Here is an 18,689-nt window from a genome sequence, read left to right as displayed (position 1 = left end):
GATTCGGTGAAGAACGCGTCTTCTCACTGCTACGAGAAAAGGATCTCATTGCAGAGTCGGAGGATTAATGCAACGAAAAACTCAGAGCCGCCTGCGACTCGGTGCACCTCAGCTGCACGATATAGGTATTCTCTCACCTTGATATCTACACGCCCAACCAATCGCAATGCCCCCCTCCTGTAACCTGTAATTATTTTTAGCCCACCCATATGATGATGATATTCGAATGAAAGTTTTACGGTGTAATTAATAACGCGCATTCCACGTGTGTAACGCCGACTTGGACTTCTCCTTCCCAGGAGAGGAACCTTAGGCGAGTTCTGCTTTGCGGCACGGTTACTCTCGTCCTCCTCTATTAATTCTCCACTATCCACCTTTACACCAGGTCGGTCTTTGCACCTTGATGAGCTGACCCAGCTTCCCGTTCGCAGAACCCTCTGCTAATTCTCTTTTCGCTCATTCGAGGATACCGAACTTCGATCTTTATCTGCAGGCGGGTCAGGTAGGTGTTGAAATTGAAAAACATATTGTCGAGATGGGCTTTATGCCGGGGTTCTTGGAAAGAATGTATCTCTTTCATCTCGAAATCGTGCATTATACATCGAAACAATAATGGAATAGGAAAATAAATACTGTTCTTAGCTCTCCGTCTTGTCGCTGTGTCTAAATACATATGGTAACAAATAAATAAATAATGGCCCGAAGGCGCGGCTTTCGGTGAGTCGAGTTACGGGCCTATTAGTCACCTCTGGGCGCGAATAGATGTATTCATCCGTTCATTCGTTCGCCGACAAAATTCTCTGGTAATTACGCAACTAATCTGTCCGTATGCAGATTCTGTCGATATTTGGTGTATGCACGCACACACACACACACACATACACACATATATGTGGAGGAAACTTATGCTTGTTCGAAAGCGAAAATTTCGGCTCTATCGTCCGCCTTCTTCTACGTCCAACTCCTCAGGATCTCTAGCTTCTATCCCCCGCAGGGGGTTTCCCCGGCATCTTGGCCTTTCGCGTGATTAATTATCATCTCGTCCCGCAGCCCCGCGCGCGCGCGGTTCACGACAGGTTGGCGCGATTAATTATATAAACTTGCAGGCAATGACGCGCGTTTCAGATGAGGGCCCCGGGTGTATTCTTACGCAGAGGTTTACCGCGCTGCCGGCTCTATGCCTGTGCATGCACGGATTATGTCTTAGTGCCAACTCCATAAATGATGGAGCCTTCCTCTCCGTGTTGCCTAAGGAACATGTTAATCCAGTCGGGGTTATGGGATACCGGGTTATTAATTATTTCGAGCACGATTTCATTAGCTCTCATTAGCTGTCACTTCTTTTTCCCTTTTCTCTTCTTTATATATATATATATGTAGGTATATATACGTATCTATATATATATTAGGGTGGCGCAAAAAAACCGACTATTTTTTTTTTTTGTTTTTGAGTCTCGTGTGACAAAATGTCAATTTTTGATGTTTTAAGAGCCCACTCCAAAGGACAGTTAAGAAAAAAAAATTTTAAGAGGTCGCCTCACATTTTTTAAAACGTCAGAAATCGGCAAAAATTGATTTTTTTTTTTTTTTTTTTTCTCGTTACGGTATAATTTTATAGACAAAAAAAAAAATAAGTTTCCGAAAGTTTCAGTTCAAAATTTGAATTTTGAAAGATCGCTCATAATTTTTTTTCAATTTTTTGGTGCATTTCTTTAGATCTTTTCGAGCGACCTTTTAATATTCATATTAAAATTTCATAAATTTTTTTTCTTCAATTTAGTAAGAAAGAAACGATAACAATACACCACGACATGAATTAAAAGTCAAACAAAATACTGAAAATATAATTTTTTTAATTCAATTTTTTGACGGTTTTTGACATTTTAAAAAATTTGGAGCGAGCTCTTAACATTTTTTTTTTTTGAGCTGTCCCTTGGAGTGAGCTCTTATAACGTAAAAAACTATGATTTTTTCACACGAAACTAAAAAAAAAAAATAGTCGGTTTTTTTGCGCCACCCTAATATATAATAAATATATCCCTTTCTTATTTTTCTTTAATATATTTTTCTTATTCTCTGTTTCAGACGGTGACGAACAACCTAGAGCCAGATCAGCGGTGAGTTTGCAATGTTTCTTCTCTCTCCTCTTCGTTACACCATATCAGTTACGATCATTAATCAATAATTTTCCAATTATTTACCTCGAGGATTACTTCACGTTATGGGCTTTCCTCCCCTTCCTCGATTACCGTCCTTAACACCTGTCCTCCTGCCTTGTATCCTTATAACTCAACAACTCTTATACCTTATTAGTTATACAGCTGATCCAATTACATCCGAGGTGAAATTCTGTTACACCTAACTAATTTTCAAACCATCTAACGGGTCGAAAATAATAAAGTCCAGTCTGCGTCTGGCCCAAAAATTTTCTGATTATAACCCATATCAATTTTCCGAGTGGGCCTCCGTGTTTTCAACGAAAAAATATACGGACATTATTTTCATCTGAACCCTATTCAGTGGGGCGCAAGATATATGTCTATAGGTATGTGAAATTAGCTAGCCTATATTTCCCGATGATTAAATAGTAGTATAACGTCAGCTGACGGGGCTGCAACATAAATCCTAAATATCACATTAGCGGTTCGTTAGTGGATTTTAAATCGATTAGCCTTGCGATAAATTTTCTCTACTATGTATAACATTCGATTTTTATTTTGTATTTCTCCTGTTGCTGTTGTTTATTTTTTTTTACGTTTTTTTTACGTTTTTTTTTTTTTTTGTATGTATCCTTTTCTTTTTATTATCATTTTTAATAGGTCAGGGACAGCGGGTGTTTATTTATGGGGTGGTTCGTTAAGACAAAGGGGCTGCTCCACGGGGTTCGGTATGCGCGTGCCTTCCTGCCTGCCTGCCTGCCTGACGCGGTTACCCTCTTCCTTCTTCTTTCCCTTATTCGCTCGGCAATTTGATATATCGTGGGGGCTGAGGAACTATTTCGACCGACACCCCCGCCCTCCCCAACCCCCAGTTAAATATACATCATCGAGTCAATGCGTCCTCTCTCTCGCCGACCTTTCGTTACTGATATTTTGACCCTATCCGTTGACACGAACCTCCTCTTCTAACGGTCGTGCTATAAAAGATAATGAAAGAAACGTATAAAACCGTTGATCGTTTTTCGGTTTCAGATTCACGCCAAAAATGTTGCTGGAAGCGATACCGAGGATGAAGTACGTGATAGACCTCACCAACACTCACCGTTACTACGATCAAAGGGTGAGTAAATTTGTCAATGATTTGTCGCGTAAGCTGGAAGCTCACAGCCACGCCTTGTACTCCGATCCGCCAAGGAACACGTGAAGCGTCTTGTGCAAGTTGTTGGTTACACGGAACCAACGTGATCAGGCAAGATCGGTCGATCGATCGCTGTCTCGCGTCGTCTACCGTAATCGCTCTCGAGATAACCCGATTGCTCCCGTAATATGGCGGTAGGCAGAGCAATAGCTTGGGCTATATCTGCCATCCTACAATGCCTGGAATCGATCGATCGATCTACCCATCGATCTATCTTCGCTTATTCCTCGACGATCGAATTCAGTCAACAGTTTTTATTTATTACATTATACGTACGAATACTCGTCGCGCAACGTCAACGCACGATCGGTGTCAGCCACCCTGCAGCAGACTGCATTCCCAGATGCGCCAGAGATAGCGGAGGAGAAAAATGAAAAATTTATCGCTATTCTTATCTCTGTGGTTCTAGTCCTCCTCCTCAACTTCTCACCTGCAGAAGCTTGGCTGCAGACCCGCGGAGACAAAGAACTTATTGTGGTCGGGACCCGGACGCGACAGGCTAATCAACTTGTTATTAGATTTTTGGAATAGTTGCACTATCTTCCTCGCCCTGTAGCCGTTCCGTAGGGTCCAGAGAAACCCCGTCCGCGGGCTTACGGAACGGCCTAAGAGCCATTCGAGCAAGTGACTACAACTCCGGGTTTTCTAGGTCAGACCTGTCAGAACGGAAGACCGATCAATTATATTAATAAGCTTGGCTTCAGTCGGTTTTCTTACACCTCGTTTTTTTCTCAACTCACCGCCCGATCCTCTATTTCTCTCGCTCTTAACAGGTTCAACAAAAAACGTGAGCTTATCTTGTAAGGAAAGTGAGATTTCTAGTCCACCAAAGTTGCCTTATTTTTTTGTTTTTTTTCAATCTCCCTTTATTTATTTATTTTTTAAATTTCTTATTTGTTTGTTTGTTTACTTTTTCCTTTTCTATTTTCGTGTGTGTTTTTTACCTCAAGTCCAATGACCGGCACGCGTATAATAAATTCGGACTGGTATTTGGGAGAAACTTTATTACATGGTCGATCGGTTTGATAACAGGTTCAATTTTACTCGAGGATTATAAAGAGGGGAAAAGAGAATAAATAAAATTACAACTCGTTCACGAAATATCCATACCGCTCGGCCTTTCGCCTGCAAGACCGTTAATTGTAGACAAATGGCATGTTAATTACCGCCGTTCCGCCACGTGGGCATTTCGCAATTGCATCGCTTTGCTGGAGTTCTTTATAGTCATTCGTGTTTCGTTCGTTCGTTCGTACTTTCGTTCGTTCGTTCTGGTCTGGTCGTTGGGCGGTATAAGATAAAAGTATTAATAAGCTTATATGATCATGAATAATTAATGTACAAATTCCTTGGTGTCACACCCCCGCCTAATTGGAGCAGATTACTTAATGAATCCTTCATCCCCACGCCGGTGCCCGTTGATCTGTCATCGTGATCCGCCCGAAAACACTGAACACAAAAAAGGAGAGCTAGATAGAGCCGGCCGAGGAGAAGACTCATTCACTAAAACAAAGGGCCTTATAATGAACCGTGAAGAGATGGTATCAAGGCTAGTGTGCTTTGCTGTCTTAATAAAGTTACTTGGTGTCGAGACATCTCAACCTCAAGCAGAAGAAGAAGAAGAAGAAGAAAAATAAGAAGAAGATGGCGGTTCTCGCGTTGTCTCTGGGCAAATCTATCACTTTGGAATTAGGCCACTTCTTAACTACAGAAAAATATTTACGAAATTTCTTTTCATCGCTGTCTGAAAGAGACCTATTAGGTCTCTTTGTATTGGTATATGATAAGCTTGTATGAAATCAACCGGTCAAGTGGATATTCATAAAGACCCTTAGCGATGTTATGACAAATGTTGATCCCTGCGTGACCAGGGCGGTGGGTATATATTAGGCGTATAAAAACGCCTCGTCATCGGGTCTAATTCTTCGCCTAAGGGGTTGAAGAAGAATCCCGTAATATGTACCCTGCCTTACACCTTACCAGCTTCCACGAGGCACCAACGAAGAAGATAGGATATCGTTGCGTGATCGGTCACACCGCTGCAGTTCCACAGTTGGAGAGAGGGAGAGAGTTTTCATTCCTTTTTTGTCTTTAAAAATTTCCTCCAAGAAGGGGCGAACTCCGCCTCTTCTCATCCTGGCTCCCCAACAACGAGTTCGGGCAAAGGTGGTACTATACATATACATATGCTCACCTATCGCTGCTGTCACTGTCACGTCTACCTATCGGCCGGATATAATTGGTTTAATATAACCTGCGCCGAGACAAGAACTCTGGGGGGGGGGGGGGGGGGGGGATCTAGAGGCTTGCGTCAGTGGCTTTCATTTGTCATCGCTTGCGACACTTCGCTCAGTTTCTTCCGGTACAAAGAATCATAAATCGAAAGATCGGAATTGGGTTCATGGAAGTAGTGAAGCTGATGAATCGTCTTTCCTCTTCTCGAAAAATTACGTTACTGGTTTATGAAGACACGAATAACCAGTCATTGGTATGGCGTGCTGCATTGTTGCAGCGGTGAGTATAGAGGCAACGTCGCCGGGGGTACGGATCAGGTGCAACGTCGTCGATTAGGTGGAAAGAGCGTAATGAGAACCTGTTTTCCGTTAGATAATAACGTGTAGTGGGGGCCTTGGCCTCATGCATATGCATACGGATATGCATATGCATATTATACGCGTTCTGGCGCGGCAACTAAGGGGGAGATGTCTCTGTTCGAGAGTCCAGCCTCCTCCTTCTTCTTCTCTTCTTCTTCTTCTTCTTCTTCTTCTTCTCCAACGACCATTTCGGATGAAGTCAGGATCTGTTGCTTTTAAGGTACCCGAGAGCTGAGAGAGTGTCTCAAAGAAATTGAGCCGCCGAGCCGTTCACGGCTTGGCAGCAGCTTCAGCCACAGGATCCTCTTGAACAACGCACGATATACTCGGGTCTCTTCCAGTCGTCGTCACGGCACAACACCCGCTTATAATTATTCATAATTAACAAAGGTTGTGTAATAATTAGCCCTGGTAATTAGCGGCGCGGTTGGCTAACCCGGATAGCAGACAGCCAGTCAGTCGCTCGCTCGCTCGTTCGTTCGCTCGCTCTTCGCGTTCGATATATGGTACAGATAGATTGGTGGCTATATATTGCCCGATACGGATTATCGGCTAATGATTGATTCGTAGGTGCCGTCCTACATGTTCTACGCGCGCTCCCTCTTCCCTCCTCCGGCATCTGACGCGTGTGTGCGTATACCAAACTTACTCCCCGGCTCACGTACCTCGTATAATCTTATCCTTGCGCGTTCTCAGGCCTCCTCCTCCGCCTCCTCCGCCTCCTCCGCCTCCTCCGCCTCCTTCTTCTCTTCCTCTTTTTCTTCCCTCCTATCGTCGCCTGGCTGAATGCCTGCAGCGTTCCACACACACACACACACACTCCAACTGCAGTCGCGTGTATTTATAACGAGAAGTAACGTAATACACGTAAATTTCAACGCTAATAACCCCATGTGTATATTTTATTATTATTCTTATTACAGGAGCTCACCGATGCTGGTCTAAAGTATTTAAAAATCATGGTTCCTGGAAGACTCATTCCACCTATCGAGCTTGTCAAGAGGTAAGTTGGCTACTACATTTCTCACACCGTATGTTATTACAAATAACGAAAAACGAATTCCCGATCTTACGTATGCTTCTATGTATATACACGCTATGCATGTACATAACCATCTTTTGGTCATCATCTTTTTTGTTTTCCCCAAGTCGTCAATTACGTTTGTACTTTCTAACCAATGCACCAGTGTAATGCAGTAATGAAAAACTGCAGACTAGATAACTTCGTGCCATTCAGCTATGCAAGAGCGAAAGCATTCAACATCAATTTGCTCAAGACCAAACGACAATACCTGGTGTAATATCAATTCGGTTTCATACTACTAGCACATTTTTGAGGATATCATTTGACACAATTTGCAATCAAAGGTACTAAATATCCATCGCATCGTTGTGGCTTACGGTGTTGATTGAGAATTGAGCTGGTCCAACATCCGCGACAATTTCATATCACGATCAGCAGAAATTCTGGCCATTTGTGGGTAGGTACCGGTGCGTAAGAGAGCAGTTGCCATAAGCGATGGAGCTTCTGAAGAAGCAAAATGCCGAGGCGCCGTAGCAAAAGAAGCTCATCCTCGTGGCCAGCGGGCCTGAGGGAAGGAAGAAATTGGTAGCTAGGTGGTGGTGGGCTCGTTGACTGGTATACAACGCGGACACCCGACACTCCAGGTAGCATCATATCGCGTGGCTTGGGTGCGAGTCGACTTGTGTACGATAATATGCGGAGTGAGAAAAAAATGGTGAAGGGCGAAGGGGAGGCAGGAGAGAGTAGTTAAGGCGCGATAGTTAACTTGAGGCACATCGAAGCCGAAGTCAAACCGTGCCGACTTGAACGATCGCATGCATGTATTCAAGTTGACATTCGATTTGCCGGAACGCCCATGCTATGCCGCACACCGCACATTGGTGGCTCTTCTCTCCTTTCTCTTTTGGCTTCTTTTTGCTTTTATCCTCCTTCTCCTCCTCCTCCTCCTCCTCCTCCGCCTCCTCCTCTCCCTCGCTCGCCTGCGGGAAAGAGAATGAGCTTGGAGGAGACGGAGGATGAGGCGGACCGTGTTAACCCCGAGTCCAGAAACGGCGCCGGGCATCCGCGCCTTCCTTCGCGGATGCAAAACAGGCCCGCTGCAGACTGCCGGCTCGGGTAATTAACTGCAATAAACGTCCGATGATTTACCGAAGCCTGAACCGTCGCCTGGCGTCGTTGTCCAAGATGGTACCGGTGCGAATTGACCATTTTCACCGGGCGCGCGAGTTCCCTCTGTCTTTGCTCATAATCGTGCAGCGCGGGAAGAAGGCTTGCTCGTGATACAGAGGTTAAATCATGGCTATTTACTGGCCTCTCAATGTCACTATCGCCTTTTCGTTACCGAAGTGCGTATAACGAGGTCTTGTGTATTCCTGGTCCTCCTGCCCCCTATTTTTTTCCGCCTCTTCCTCTTACTATCTCTCTTTCTCTCGCTCTTATCTTCTACAGGTCCGCCCTGGAGTCTCCTTCTTCTTCTTCTTCTGGAATGTGTCTTGTGTACGGTCTTCATTTGGTGTATTCGGCTGCAGCGCTGAGCTTGAGAAACGATTTTTTCTTCCTGTTGTTATTATTATTTTTATTTTTTTTTTTTTCTTTCAAACGTGCTTATTTTATATTATAATTTTCTTTTCATACTTTTTAACTCAATTTAAGATTGGATGTAACGCGAACGCTGTGCCTCCTGCCCGATCGGTTTAATAATGATTATAAATTAAAATTTATCATCTCTCGGTAACCGAACCCACTTTACACACGCCGCGTCGAAAACGCTACCGGGACCGTCGAGTGCAACCTCGTATCGGTTTCCTATATCTTTATTCCTCTCTTCTTCATATTTCGACACTACGGAATATGGTGTAATTGCAGATTTTTTGGTGCGCCTCGCTAGGCGATCGGCATACGAAAGACGTGAAAGCCGATTGCCGGTCCCGATCTATCCAGCAGGTTCGGGGGAGAGTAGGGCAACTAGGGCCTAGAGGGCAACTCGGTAAACTACTAATAAGACGTCTTCTCTGAACGTTCGTAATTACGATCATACATCCTGTATACCTTGAATGCCAAGGCCTGTCAAACATCCCTCAAATCATTGACGCTCGGCACTTTACCATTTTTCATCATAACAGACTTATGGTGCGCAGGGCGATGACCAGTCATCACATCGAAATTCTCAATTAGCTATTATACTCAATCTCAAGTAAACCGGAACCTTAGTGTGTCAGCTCCGGAATTCAAGACGAAATTTATGTGATGGTTGATTGGAATTTTGAGAAACGAATTTTATTTTTCATATTATTTTTAACTGCTAAGGAAAGGATTAAAATAGTTATTCGGCTTGAATAACGATCATCCGAATTTTGCTTAACTTTGTCGTTTCATACAATATATTTTAACGCGTTGGAGCTGCATGAAAGTGCAAGAATTTAGTGTAGAAAGTATAATAACCGATTAGCGTGTGGCGGACTATCTTTAATTGCCGGTTATACAGCCGTAGCGCTTATCTACGAGTTGGTAAATGATGAGTTATGGGAATGAGAGAGAGACGGCGGTGAAAAAGCGGTACGGAACGCGAGTAGTTACAATCTCAGAGTCGTTACTATCGGGAACGACGTCGTCAAACTATGCAGAACCCATCGGTGGCTCGGATAGGTACCCATCGACTACCGATAATAGGGGAATCCCTGAGTATATATATCCAATCGGCGTTTATAGTCTCGATAATATCTCCTTCAGGCCAGAGGAGGAGTACCTATAAGTAGGTACGAAAAGAAGAGTTTAAGCAACTTTTCTCCGAGTGTGGTGGCGAACCTGATGGTAGAAGTGGAAGGCGGATTTAAAGGATCCACGGTCGCGTTGCTATTTCCTTCCTTCTACAAACAAATTCGCTAATTACATGACTGTTTATATTTAATCGTGCATAGTGATGATCAAAGGTGAGAAAGGAATGTCGCAAACTTCCGGAATGGAACTGTGATTCGTCTCATTCACGGTGTTCCTCGAGGCGACGACGCCTTTTCGTGGTCACACTCTCGTCGGCTGCCCGTGTAGGTATAAGGCATAATAATTAACTGCATCCTTGATAGGTTCGGATTGGTTTACTAGATAAAAAGAGTCAGAGGTTAAGCTAGGCGCCACATAATATTCTAGATATCCTTGAACCCGCGCGTGTACATGCGACACTCTAAAACCCGCAAGGCAAACGCGTAAACCGATGCTGCTCGGGTCTTTTAATTAACGTATTTAATTAGCTTACTCGTACACCACACCGCGTGCATGACTATAACTTGGATATGGCCGCGTCCCGATGTGTCCACACTTATTTGCGCCGATCGTTTATTCAGTTTATTTTATTATTTATTTTTTATGGATATTCGTATATTACCTTATGCGTGCTTCGATACGTTATTATATTAATAATAAACACGGCTTTAAAGAAATATTTACTCACGAGCTCTGCGCCTCTCGTGATGCAGGTGGAAAATAATAAGTGAAATAAAAAAAAATCACTATACATACCGAATGCGGATGTATGTACAAACAGCTACGCTTTGGAATTCTTTCTTCCTCATCCCTCCCTCCCTCCCCTTCCTCGTGGCAATGTTCCTTGCTTCGCGTTATTTTATACCCGCATTCCTATCCCGGCTGAACAGGGTAAAAAATATTCTTAAGATCAAAATGGGTTAATCGAATGCGTGCGGTTGTTGAGCCCGCTTGTGTTAAAGATAGAGCTTATGTAAATTGATCGGGTGATTATTGTCGCCGGTATTTTTTCTTCATTTTTCTCCATCCAAACCGCCGCCGTTGCAGGCTAGCTCTTGATTTAATTTAACCATTCGCTCCATGTGCGCGCCCGGCTTCGAATCGATTACTTGGTCAAGTCGCGCGACTCCTCGGTGCCGAAAACACCCACGCAGCTACGTCGTCATCCTCCAGGAGGTGGAGGACGACTCGAGGATACCAAATTGCTTCGCTCTCCCTGCGACGTCACTCTGCTAATCAGAATCAACTTCCTTTCATCGAATCCTCGAAGCTGCGAGTTTGGATTTGCTTGTGTTCACGTTTCGATGCTCAAGGAGATGTTGATATATGCAAGGATGTTAAGAACCTGGAATGAAAAATATTGTAGATTTTACAATCTTCAAATTAATTTTACAAATCTTCGTCAAGATGTCCATATGTTAACAACAACAGATGTAAAATCTACGTTACAATTTTTTCGTGCAGAATCACGAAATCAATCCTCATTTACGACACAATCATAACAGACCTGAGATATTTTTCGTTCGACACTGTTTCTTCTTTTTCCTATAACCTCAGCCCCTAATTAATTACGAATCTGTGTTATAGTCATCGTGGAATTGCTAGATCAAGTTGACGAGTGAATGAGAAAAGAATAAATAAATAAATAAAACAACGAAGAGAATTTGATTACCGACTCGCGTGCAACACGAGGATGCGAAAAAAGATTGTTAGGCGCGTGTTGGTTCGACAAGCAGACGCCACACTTCTTGTTGTATCCCATCCCGGGTTGTCACATCACGTAATTCACACTCGAACGAACCGAATTCTCTTGACTCATATAACTAATTAATTGCCGCTGCAGCTGGCCAGAGATGCGATTTGAAAAAAAAGGTGACAAAATCTGAATTCCTCATTATAGAATGTCCCGCAGCAGCTATTCCTCAGCGTCCTAAGATTATGCGACTAATTTCATGATTAATACTGGTTTTGATATTGTTCCAAATGTTTGACTTCTTGGTTTAGACTGAACTGTGATTTTCTTGTCCTTTCTTTCGAAGGAAGAGCCTTGGCAAGGATCAGTGCAGCTAGGGATTAGATTCCGCGTTTAGTCGTCGGACCCGCGGAGGCGCGGCCAATCTGTAACCGATAAAAGAGGGAATCCTGGCGGGAGCTCAATACCTTTTGACGCGGACGTCGCGGCCGGTTTGCAGCGTCCCGTCGCGTCCTGGGCCGGTTGATGGCGGTGATAATCCGAGATATTAAACCCGGCGAGAGAGAGTCTCGTTAGGGTATAGCACGCCCGCTGCGGATTGAGCAATTTCACGTGGAATGCGGTGCTAATTGAAATATACAAACCCGCTAATGCGACTCGATCGCTCGAGTATGTTTCACCGCTGCCACATGCAGGCATACATTCTCCTCCTGCCTGCTGCATCCTCGACAGTCGGACCCCGAGGACTTGCGGTTTTGATAAACTTTCCACGCGGTGCATATCGAGGGGGAAGCAGTCCCTGAATTTACCTGATGCAACAAGACATGTGAAATTGACTTGCAGTGAGATTGAAATCCTGTTATACGCAACAACTTGGCAACAATTTCATGTAGTAATTGGATAGCTTTTGAACGATTCTGTCACCGTGTTTCACTAATTTGCTTCCAATGTCCTGCGCCGTATTGTCGCAACAATTCTATACAGGTACATTTATCATAGGTGTTTTCAACTATTAGAAACTTACGGTGTCGAAAAAATTCATACAACGAACAAATTCCCATGAATAATTCCTGAACAACGCGATTGTGGACTCGCGCGACTCACGCGAACTGTTCGTCGCGTGGGAGGATCGAAGGACCCGAGGATCAGAGAACGACGAGAGGACGAGAGGACGAGAGGACGAGAGGACGACAGAGCGAAGGGGAGGATGGCGCCTGGCTCTCGACGTCTTTATTCGCCAGACGTCGAACATATAACCTATGTTCCTTCTGTCGACTCTTCGCTGCTCTCGCGTAATGTACTACACGTATAGCGTATAACTACATAAGCGTAGCTTTGTCGAGAGTAAGCGCAGCGAGACAATGCTTCTCTCGGGGTAGTGTTCGCCTGGTTGTAACCTGATGCTTCTCTCCTTGCCCGCGAAAAAAAAGATCTTGATCGTTTGTATTGAGACCGTGCAACCTTTGAGCTTGCTTGTTATACACGGTGGGAAAACATGCTCGTTGTGCTGGAGAGTAGAGAAGATCGGTCTGTTAGCATATCTTCTTTGGTTCTCCCTTTTTATGAGAATATAGTCACGTCGACTTGTTTTGCCAATCGCTGTTGTGATTAAGTGGTATTTTAATGTAATTTATTGAAAATAAAAACCACAGATGTAACTCGAGTTTGTCATCGTTCAGAGAATCATGGTTTTCGGAAACACTTCGTGGTGAAGCTCTGTGATGCAATTCGAAGTCATTTGAATTGTAATGAAACCTTCTGGATTCATAAAGTCATTTGAAGGCTTCAACACTCGTTGAATCTGAACTTTCGAAATCATTCAAGTCTTGATGATTTTGAACTTATGAATCGACTTGAAGATTTCTGAAGTATACATAATTCAGGTTTGATTACGCACAAGCTCACTGTGAGTAAATCGAAAATTGAAAACGAAGGAAACGTAGCTATCCATATAATTTCCCTACGAGTAGATCCTGGCCAAGGATCTTGTCGACGACGCCGAAGAGAAAGGACTGATTGTGAACGCGACAGCGTACAGCTCGTTGGTAGATGCACCCAACTCAAATGTTTTGACGTGGTTTTGCCCGTGATTCCCAAGTCTCCCGAGGGTTGGACCGGGGGAATCGGACGTGGGTGGCAGGTCGTCACGGTCGCTCATATGCATAACGCGCTTCGCGTCTTACTTCTTACCTCGCGCGACTTAAAGTGGCACGGCGAAGCGGAGCTCGCGACGGGTTCCGTGGGATCGCCGCGGCCACGACGGTCAACCTCTTGCATGCGCGTCTCCTGGACCACCCCGGGGATTTTTTTTCCGTTACGTAAATTCGCGCCGAGTTTTTGTCGCCCCGCCACTTCTTCTTATTCTTCATCCTCTTTTTGGCGCCGGGCGCGCGATGCGAATGTGTCATCCTCCCCCTCCGCCTCCACCTCCGCCGTTTCCTCCTCTTTCACATCCCAGAAATGAGGCGAGAAACCAATAGCCTTGCTAGGCCGTTCGGTTTGGTTTTAGGCCGTAACACATATGTTACTATTTCAGAACCAGTTTTTTTTTTTATCTCGAACCGCAATTATCCAACGCTTCGCGTGCATCGTTTTTTCTTTTCGAGAAGAGACGCTGGAACTGCAAGACTGGCGGCAAATCGAGCACCGTTATTGCCCGAATTTTCGTTGCAACAATTTTCTTTATCAGTAATTCAAATACATCTCCGAATGCATTGATGATTCCTCTTTTTTTATCATACTCGAGTGTTATTTACACAAGTTGTCTCGCGGTGCTCCGGCACCGAGCTTATCGAAACTCGGCGAGGGCTTAATCTCGCACAACAAGCGAACGCCCATATTTCGATGTAAATGTCCTGATCCTTGCGCCGCGCGCGGTCCCGTTTCGGGAGATAAATAGCGCGACATGGTTTTTTATCGGTGAATACAGCGCGATTAATCTGAAGATATATTTTCAATGCGATATGCGAACGTCGGCGTGGCGCTCTCGACGACGAGTTCATCCGTTGTTCCTAGCTGTACAGCCGAAACCGGGGAGAGTATAATAAAAGATATTATTTTAAGGATAACGGGCGAACGAACGACGAAGGCCACACGCGTGCAGGCCCCCGGTGATATTCAAATGAGCGAACCAGTGTCGTCTATATAAGCTCGTATGCTGCACGCGCCGAGTGAGTATAATATGCCTCTTCAAAAAACCGGCGTTGAAACGGAGCTGGAGGCTCTGCGCTAATTGTCTACGTTTCCTTTAAGTCAGTTTAACGTCTCGCGTTCTTCACTTATAAGTTTCTCAACCGTGGCTCGGAGGAACTCGTATTACTCGGAACAAAAAGGAGAATTGATACCACGCCGTAAAGGTAAAGGCGAAATCAACGCCGGTAACTATGGGATCTGAACAGAGGATCGGTTCAAGATATTGGAGAAAAGTTGAACCGACATAGGGATTTAATAATCACCAATTGGTAAAAAAAATACGACGTCTTTGAATAAAAAGCGATTATACATTCCGTCGTTTGTGAAATATTCATTTTATTGGATTGCTGTCTGCAGCCTAGTTACGCAAATCTTGTTTGGAATTCGTCCACGGGGCCCATGGAAATTCCCGCAGCTGATCGATGGACGTTTGTTGGTTTTTCTTCCTTCCTCTCTCCTCACCTCGTGTCTCTCTCTCTGTTCATTTTTCTTCTTTACACATGCATAAATATTGATGACGCTACGGAGTTAAACGATTCGTTCGCTATCGAGATGCGTCAGAAGAGTGTTGGCGGTTTTTCGTCCCGAAGAAGAACTAATCCGGAGCTTCGGGGAGCAAATGTGCATTGGCTACCCACTGTGACGAGCGCGTGAAGTCCCGTGTTCGCCGACACCTCTGCGGCTCACCCCCTGACGCTGCTGGTAGGGATAGTGAGGAGGAAATTTGTAATTCAAATCTAACTCAAATTAATTTGACTAGCGTCATTTTTCACGCGGTTTTTGGCCGGGCGCCACGCCGCGTTAGACCGTAGCCGTTTTCCAGCTATCGATATTTCTTCCTACGTGTTTCGAGTCTCGACCGCTTGTCTCTCCTTGATCGATACCGTCGCATATTGTATTCCGTCCAATCACGAGTCACCGCTGCACCCTTTGTCTCAGGCCGCATTCACTTTTATCCCGCTCGGTGTTTGGGATCTTCTTCTTTTCTTTTCTTTCCTTTACTTCCCGGGAGAAATTCTGATAAACAATTCGTTCTCTCATCTCTTGAGCGGTGAGCGTGCCGCACAATAATGACAGAGAATAATCGGACTCGAGGATCATTACGGAGGCTAGGGCACGTGGCCATTAACAGGTACCACATCGTTCGATAGTGTGGCGAGTTAATATTAGAATGAATGCACCCGCTGAAACGAATTAGTGGTAATAATAACGTTGGGCTAATCGGGGCCGATCCTGCAGGGGGTGAGGGGTTGCCAGTGAGGCGTGGGTGAGGCCGGAAGATGAAAGGGATGAGGCCTATTAGGGCTAATACGCCCCGCAATCGGGAATTGGACAATGCCACCGAACCCGAGGGAGAGTCGAAAGCCGTGAAGTTGGTAAACGTGCGGCGTGTTGGGAATAGGAGTGAGGAAAGGAAGAGAAAGGGAAACCCGATATCGCGTTAGAAATAATGATAATGAGGGAGGACGACACTCGTAGATTATGTGACGGGGCGAGAGAAGTGTTGAGAAATTTGGTAAGCAATGATCAGAATCCGGTGAAACTTACTTCGGATTCTCTGAGGCTAAACCGAATCGACCAGCGGCACCTGGAGAGGACCAAGAGAAGGTGGCGGGAAAGTTGGGAAAAAACCAAACGGCGAGTGCTAATTTATCGACAAGTCGTCGGTTCGGATCTGACCGTTCGTTAATAACTCGGACAGAGAGAGAAAAGAGAGAGAGAGAGAGAGAGAGAGAGACGCGAAGCGAGCAGCAGACACGCTGTTATACGTACCCTCGGCATCGGATGAGAACGCGTGGAATTCGGCCGTGAATTATTGTGAGCGCCCGTAGAGAAGCTATCTTCGAATCTGCGAGGAGCAGATATTTTGTTCGGTGATCTCAAAGAGCGCCGCGCTTCTTAGGAGCAGCCAACGGCTCTCGGCCTTCTCGCCGAATCTCTAATCAAATCGTTTAGCGTAATGGGCTCCGACTATTAAGGGTCTCTCTTTTCCTTCCTTCAGCCCCGCCTCGATCTTCGTTTCCTCTCTCTTCTCCGATACCTCAAATATCTTACGATGTAACCCGGGACGTGGCTTTCAACAGGGGGAAACAAAAGGGTTTTCTTCATCTCGGAATGGTGCAGGATCTTTTATTTTTCTCTACCCCTACTGAGATTTTTTTTGGAAAGCTTTCACAACCGAGGTAATATTAAAATCCTGGAAATGACCAACGAAGAGCTTTTCAATCGAGTTCCTTACTACCAGTTTCCAACAAATCCGACCCGTAACGAATGACGTTTTGTTAGGTTTTCACATGAAACATTTCCTGAAGTGACAGGCGTGCTAGAAAGGGCTGCGGAATTGAACCTAGCATCGACAGACCGAGGCGTAAGCTTATCAATGCAGGATTTGTCGAATGTTGTTTACATTCTGAATTAGCGGAAGATTAAAGAGGAAATATCATGGCGTGTCGTCGTCGCCCTGCTGCAGTGTTATAAAAGAACTGAGCGAGGTACTCATGCGTGTATTATAATGTGTAGCAACACTTTCGGATCTCGTTACCATATCTCTTGGTGGCCCAACGCTGGGGCGTATTACATGCATACCTATTACAGAGCTATTACACGACCAGTTAGAGCGGGCAGTTACCATATTTGAATATTTATTTAGCTGATTATTATTTTTCTTAACTCGACAGAAATTTGATCAGGCGAGCTCCGGCCGGTTTCTGGCCCGCAGCTGCTTCTGCCTCCTCCGTTCGTCCTTCGTCCTCTTCTGCAGGACGATCGAGGCTGAGGAGGCGGAGGAGGAGGGATCGGGCTACCCTAAAATTAGCAGTATCGCAAAGATAAATAAGAGAACACGGCAAATTATTACTCGGGCGTCACTCAGCTCGCGAACCGGGACCAAAAACCGCACGCAGCGATGGGCACCCGGGCATTTGCGTAATGCTCGTATTCGCGCGGCGGGACGCCGGACAGTTTTGCAGCGCTTGCATCGTAATCGCGCTTTACCGCCATCTCGGCTTTATTCACGCCCCGTACAAGCCTTCGCCCTACCCGCCCCATGAATTCATTAGATTATCTCATTCCGCCAATTTTCATACTCCGCATGTTTACATTAACCGTTTTAAATCACGCTGTTATAACCTTCAGTTCATTCACCCTTTTGTGTGTGCGCGTGTGTGTGTGTCGCCCTGCATTTCTCGAGTCTCAAACTTTTTGCTCATCTTCTCTGTTGCAGATTCTTCAAGGCGGTGGAGGACTTCACGGCCAACAGTGAGGCGGGTAAGTTTCATCAACTTTGGTAAACATCTTTTCTTACACTGTACATTGCGCAGCGCTATAGTTACCGAAGATCCGCGCTCGTTGCAATGCTCCAGCTTCCGTATAAGCAATGACCGCGAGACTCGGCTTCGCCCACGCGGAGTTTCGAAGCACTGTTAATTATCTGACGTCGTACATCAACGCCGACCAAAAGGAAAGTTCCTTTCGGTCAAATGGTGCGCAATGTCCTCCAAGAAAAAATAATACCCTTTGCTCTGATTCCGCATCTCTTTATCCGCGTCAAATTGTTCGAACGGAGAACGCCCCTAAATCTACTTGCGCAGCCTCCTAGTTTCGACTTTACGAGTTCCTTTTCCACCGGGATTTCCGATCGGTGGAATGCCATACGGTTCACTCGAAAGAATGACTCTGAAAATGATCTGGCGAGGGGTGGGAGGCTGCGGGGGTCGAGGCACATTCCGACGCAAAGAAGCCGCTGCTGCCCATCCATCGCCTGCCACTTAGCATTTATCAATACTCGATTCTAGACGCGCGACGTCGCCGTCTTTGCCTCTCCTCCTCCTCCTTCTCCTCTTCCTCCTTCTTCAACGATACCAACGATGTCTCGCGCCCCTCCAATTCCACTTGTCTATCTCACTTTGGAACCCACTTCTTCACTGCAGTCATCGGGTTCGGCATCGACTGGCTCCTCGGATCCAGGTATAGATGGATCCTCCTGCGTGGTGTGATATTTGATTTCACATGATCGTTACGGGGATTCTCTTTTGGTGAAAATCTGCGTTTAGGGGTTGAAGCGATTGCGTCTTCT

General features: G+C 45.2%; 1 protein-coding gene across 1 annotated transcript in view; it reads left to right on the top strand.

The window, feature by feature from the left end:
* The window catches only part of LOC124413114 (probable tyrosine-protein phosphatase F54C8.4), a 49,279-nt gene that overhangs the window by 22,060 nt on the left and 8,530 nt on the right, over positions 1 to 18,689 (top strand). Inside the window, exons 3-6 of the mRNA XM_046893486.1 lie at positions 2,086 to 2,117; positions 3,192 to 3,279; positions 6,872 to 6,951; positions 17,838 to 17,881. Of these exons, the coding sequence (XP_046749442.1) occupies positions 2,086 to 2,117; positions 3,192 to 3,279; positions 6,872 to 6,951; positions 17,838 to 17,881 (244 nt within the window). The remainder of the gene's footprint in view (positions 1 to 2,085; positions 2,118 to 3,191; positions 3,280 to 6,871; positions 6,952 to 17,837; positions 17,882 to 18,689) is intronic.

This window comes from Diprion similis, chromosome 12, assembly GCF_021155765.1.
Source record: "Diprion similis isolate iyDipSimi1 chromosome 12, iyDipSimi1.1, whole genome shotgun sequence".
Lineage (NCBI taxonomy): Eukaryota > Metazoa > Arthropoda > Insecta > Hymenoptera > Diprionidae > Diprion > Diprion similis.
This window is presented reverse-complemented; position numbering and strand designations above follow the sequence as displayed.